This window comes from Protopterus annectens, chromosome 3.part1 (assembly GCF_019279795.1).
Source record: "Protopterus annectens isolate FY-2018-M chromosome 3.part1, PAN1.0, whole genome shotgun sequence".
Taxonomy (NCBI): domain Eukaryota; kingdom Metazoa; phylum Chordata; order Ceratodontiformes; family Protopteridae; genus Protopterus; species Protopterus annectens.
The window spans coordinates 1,483,163,059-1,483,169,058 of record NC_056732.1 but is presented as its reverse complement, the minus strand read 5'-3'; the positions used below and the strand labels follow the sequence as shown (position 1 = coordinate 1,483,169,058).

General features: G+C 38.7%; 1 protein-coding gene across 2 annotated transcripts in view; it reads right to left on the bottom strand.

Annotated features, from left to right (window-relative positions):
* Nucleotides 1-433: 433 nt before the first annotated feature.
* The window catches only part of STK31 (serine/threonine kinase 31), a 5,081,810-nt gene continuing 5,076,243 nt past the window's right edge, over nt 434-6,000 (bottom strand). For both annotated transcript variants that reach the window (XM_044067546.1, XM_044067545.1), the window contains one exon: nt 434-3,105. In XM_044067546.1, the coding sequence (XP_043923481.1) occupies nt 2,887-3,105 (219 nt within the window). In that variant the 3' untranslated portion in view covers nt 434-2,886. The remainder of the gene's footprint in view (nt 3,106-6,000) is intronic.

Below are 6,000 nucleotides of genomic sequence, written 5' to 3'. Positions count from 1 at the left end.
CTCTTCACACATTGACCCTCCCCCCTTTAAAAATTAGTGCCAAGCAGAGATGGAGCACTTGTCTATCAATATCTGTCAAAATCTATTAGAAAAAAAAATGTTACTCAATTCTTGCAAGATGATAAAAAAGCAGATTTGTTCTTTATGTGTGGGTATATACTATATAATGATTTTTACTATTTCAAAAGTGCTCTGTGTATATTCTGGCAGTATTGCTCTTTCTCTGAGCCTCCAATGAACATGGGACTTGCACAGTTTGGGTCAAACAAAATGAAATACCTTGTATGAATCCAAAAGCATCAACTGCTGGTATAGCCTGTTGGAAATCTTTCCAAATGAGTGCTGTGCAGTCTGGTAAACAAAGGACATTCTAAGCAAATTATTCAATGACAACTGGCTTAAAAAAAGGATCTAGTACTGGACATAACACAAATGCAACATTAATGTTTTATTAATGTATTTCACCTATGCAACAAAAATATATGAAGTTCAAATTCTAACCAATGTATTAAAAACAGAAAAAATAAATCTGAAAAATAAGTCTGAACTAGTATGTATTCTTCACAGTCAAAGTATAAGGCAATAAAATCTCACAGTGATTTTCAGTATTAATAAATACAAATGCCTTCATACTATTTCTCAACATATTCATTTTCTTTTCTTAAATGAAATCTAATGTGAAAAGAAACAGTAATATAACTTAGCTGTAATTCCAAAAACAAAGAAATAGCAACCAAAGTTTAGATTAACTTTTGAACTGTACATAATACATACACGATTCATAATCAAGTTTGCATCCACAGGGGCACAGATTTAGAGACTGTATTGAAAACTGCTTGCCTACATGTAGCACATTTTCTCAAGAAACAGCTGACCTCTGGATGGGGTGCCCAAGTGCATACACATACAAAGGCAGATATGCCATATTTTGCTGCAGTTCTCACAGTCTGCTTTAACTGTAAGATAGCAAAACCTTGGCCCTAAGAAGCTGAAGTGGGGTTTAGGAGGCCAATGTCTGCAATTTTTAGCCAATCAGCTACAAAGTTTGAAAAACAGAAGCATTTGACGAGGACTACAGCACAGAAAGGGGGACATGTAAGACTCCGAGAAACTGTTCACAGGAAGCTGTATCTTCAAAATCATTTAAAGGCTGAAGATGGCAAAGATGGTGATTTAATGGATCCCAAAACAGCCCGCCATGCTTGGCAGTGATGCAATGTAAAAGAAAAAAAATAACATATGGTATTTGGGTACAAGATACAGAAAAAATTACAACAGAAGTACCAACACATGGGTTTAAGTGTTCCTAAATGAGGGGAACAAAAGTAATAATTCCTAAGCTGTACTAATGCATCTCTCTTGCTCATCTGAATGTGTGCCAATGTGCTGTAAAGTGGATAATAACTCTAAATATAAACAACCAACACTTTAGCTCAAACCATTGGGGGTTACTCTAGTAAAGACATCTGGAACTATGTTGGGGAGAAGAAGGGCTCAGTGCAAAAGGACATACCCATAAAACAAAATATGAATGACCATGTGGCAAACAGACGAGGCAATGGCAAGCAATGAAGTGAAATATCAATCTTCTCAAGGAGCAAATACAATAGGAACATCTAAATGGCTCAGTGCATTATCAATTAACAAGAAATGCCAACAACAAACTGATCACAAATGAGGCTTACAAAGGGTGAGGTTCACATGTGTGCCTGCACTGTGAGCAGTAGTTAGATATTATTACAGTGATAACTGTATTTCTCTCTCAAAGAAGACATGGGAGAACACAGTTAAAATGCAAACAGAACTGTTTTTAGCAACAGACTGGAATGCACTCAACCGGAAAATTGTAATCATTTTTTTCCAAGCTCCTAGAAGACACTTGGAAAGAGAGTACCTTTACGGTACTGTTACAAGATGGAGCAAAAAACAGGTAATATCCGCACATTCTGGCTTTTCCCCACACTAATATGCAACTGTAAATGCAATTAAGAAAGTCGCCTACCATATAAAAGAGAATAAAACTTGCAGATACAACTTTTTATGCAAGGACTGATGGAAAGTCAAATACCTGTTAAACATTATCCATGTAAACCGTACTTTATACCACCCACATGAAATGAAAACACATTACCCCAACAAAAGTGCAGGACTAGAGAAGCAATGTGAAAACAACAGTGAATCTGTAAAGTCTACTCAATGAAATACTAATATATATATATATTTATATATATATATATACATACATACATATTAAATTTTCTAAAGTTACTACAGAAGCGGCAAAGCAAAATGATCACATACATGAAAAGGCAAGGTGCGGCAAACTCCTCCAATCCTCTACAAGAAATATATTTACTTGTAGGCTTCTCAGCTCCTCATAATTAAATGAGTTAATAATAAGGTGCCTGGTCTATACAGATAAATGGTGACATACTAATAAAACAGACTCAATTTAAGACAGCTCCTGTTTTCCATGTATTTAGACAATGAGCAACTCTATCACTTAAGATTCGGAATGTGCAAGCTATAACCTTCACAAAAAAGTGCTCTCTCTAACCATCAATCTAATTTGTAGATAGAAATAAAACCATTGCTTAGTAGATGGAAACAGTTGGATCAGCAGCTCATTACAAACTGCTACACATTCTTTCACAGTAGTTTTGTGGGAAGCAATGTTGACAGAAAAAAGTACCCTCCACAAAGATGCATGTTACATAGCAGTACAAAGTTACAAGTACAGCTCTTACAAGCTCGGAATGTGCAAAATGACAAAAACAACACTGTTTATACTGTGCAAGACACTAAGATGAAGTCAGCTACTACTTCTGTAATAAGTAATTATGGATTTAAAATCCTATGCTGTTTTTCTTGAGCGTCCACACTGAGTTATTCTTGGCACACTTCTACTGTAGTGTTTTGTGTTGGTCCATTTAAACTAGAAACCGACTCTGGCTGTTCATTTAAACTATAAACAGGAACATTAACATCGTATTCTGCAGGATTAAGTTCTGTTAGTATAAAGCAGTCTTGTTCTAACACTTGCGCTGCTGTTAGACGTACACCAGTGCAGATTAACTTGGAAACAACATCCTTCATCTTCTCATCCTGAAAAATAAAACCAGACATCAATAAAATTATGTACACTAAAGTAATGAACACTTAGTGACCACTTATTCAGAAATGAGACACAGCGTTCAAAACAGACTGAGATTGACAAAATTACGCAACCATAAAAAAGCACTTCTTAATGTAATAAAGCTGATTGATGAAACAAATTCATCACAAAAAAAAACATTTAAAAGGAGACATCACAAATAGATTAAAAAGGCTGGCATAACAATGCAGCAGTTACAAACTGGTCTGTCACGAAACTGCCCTTACCTCTTTTCATACCTATAGTGCCATTCTCATACTTACAAGACTGATGTAAGTGTGAGTCTAACAGCCAGCTTCTTAGCATGCCTACATCCCCTATGAGCGCTCTAAAAAACATGAGAAATCCCCATAAGGTAAACAGTTAAAGATGGACAATTAATTTAAGTTCCATGATGTCTATCTCTAACTGAATCCAAACATAGAGAGTGGCTGCCATTTGAAAAAAAAAAGGAAAAAAAATATTTTTATTTTCTTTTGAACAGAACATTAGTTGATCCCAATGCATTTGAATAAATGCATGCTACACGTGGCATAATGCACTGAAAGCAAATTTGCTGTGTGTCTCATTAGTGGGTGCACAACAGACTAAAAGATTTAGATTGTCTTTGATTTTATTCAGAGGTTCCCTGTGCCTAGCTTGCACATCTGTGACAACAAGACCTTGGACTGCTTCTAAAACCATTTGTGGACCTACAAAGCTGATAAAAGTGTGTGTGTGTGTGTGTGTGTGTGTGTGTGTGTGTGTGTGTGTGTGTGTGTATTTGCTCTAATTATCTCAGTGCTATTTAACAGTTCTGTGCTGCATTTACTGATTTGGTTGACTATCATAATTTTGCAGCCAGCAACTGTCAAAGAAATGCTGTTTATTACTGTACTGCTGTTTATTACTGTACTGCTCTAACGGTATCTTGATATTTCCTAACCTCCTCTGATACTACAAAAGCTGTTCTGAGTTTGCCAAAATATTTCTAAGTTTTGCAATATTTTTCTATGCTTGTAGAATTTCTCCTATGTTTGTGGACATTTTTCTGTATTTGGGAACATCAGGGTTTGTGAACTTATTTCCAAGGATTCCAGATAAAGCAGTTCTGCTTTTTGGTTTATAGCATTTGTTACTGCACTTGAACTCAAAACCAGTTTGTTTTACATTAAGAGGGTTTTATTCTGCACTTTGATGGGTGCAGAGGGTTGATTAAACCCATCCAAGTTGGAAAATGCTGTGAAAGACTTATTGTATGTTTATCTGATTGGCTTGAGAGTTTAACTGTGTAAAGGTCTTTCAACCTGCTAGTATAAAAGCATTATTTTTGCACATCTTGCAAATATGGTCATATAGCAACTATACGGCCAAACTGGAGGCTGAGCTCTCTCAACATAGGACTGGCAAGACCAGTCAGGAGGAGAAGGTTACCACACACACTATAGACCCAGTCTCACATAGTACCATCACAACCTCAAATCATACACATAAACACACAAAGACATACTCGGCAGCTCTGATCAAAAATCTACCAAAACAGCAGAGGCCACCAAAGCAGACACCCAAACAACCACCACCTCAGAACACAACACCTGCAACACATAGATCTCACAGTCAGAGTGTCAAACAGTCACAGCCCTTAAGGCAAAACACAATGCCAGACACACTAGTCATTGGTGACTCCATAGTCAGACACACTGACGTCCCGCTCACCAGACTGAGTAAGGAGAAGGTCACAGTAAGCTGCCTGTCGGGCGCTAGAATCCGCCACATAACGCAAGCACTCAGGTCTCTCAACAGCAGGTACAAATACGACTCAGTCATTGTCCACGCTGGTGTAAACGACCTGAGACGTACCTCCTTGGACTACATGAAAAGAGACATTGAGGAGCTCTCTGATTATGTAGCCCAGGCAGGTATGACCCTGACCTTGAGCAGTATCCTACCTTCACCAAGAATGATGCCACAATACAGAGATAAGACGATCAGCTTTAACAATTGGCTTAAACTCTGGTGTCATTCAAAGGGGATCCAATGTCTGTCTGCCTGGGATGACATGCTGGACAAGCCACGCTGCTTCGCAAGGGCCGGCTTGCACCTGTCACCCCTGGGATTCCGGATATTGGCAAAGGCTCTTGCCACCCCCATAGTGCCTTTTTTAGGCAAGGCTCAAATTCTAAACCTACCACCCTAGAACACAAAAAGGAAAAAACTAAGGGTAATGCTGCTCAATGCCAGAAGTCTAAATCTCAAAATGCGCGCACTCGAGGCCCTTCTCAGTATGGAGAACATCGATGTCTGTGCAGTGACAGAAACCTGGTTCAAGGCTCCTGAGAGCACCCCAGCACTATCAGGTTTTACCTCTTATCATGCGTTCCGCCCCAAAATGCGGACAATAGCAACAAAGGAGGGGGGGGTATCCATATTCATCAAAGACACCCACACCTCAAGACTGGTGGCAACGCACGATGCATCGGAGACCATCCAGGTGCAATTAACCATAGGCAAGACTGCTCTGCAAATTGTAGCATGTTACAGGCCACCCTCACAAACTCAGGAACCTCACATGGCCTTCCTGAAAACACTAAAGGGATAAATGTATCACCAAACACCATCATACTAGGTGACTTCAATTACCCTAATATAGACTGGGAACACTACTCAAGCCCAAACAGCCTAGCCCAAAAGTTCCTGGAATTCATAAACTCAAATGCCATGGAACAACTAGTCACCATCCCCACAAGAGGAGAAAACATACTTGATCTCATCATCACGAACATGGGAGCACAATGTTCAACACCGAAGTATACCCCTCACTGGTGAGATCAGATCACAAACTAATCTCGCTGGAGGTCCTCATCCCA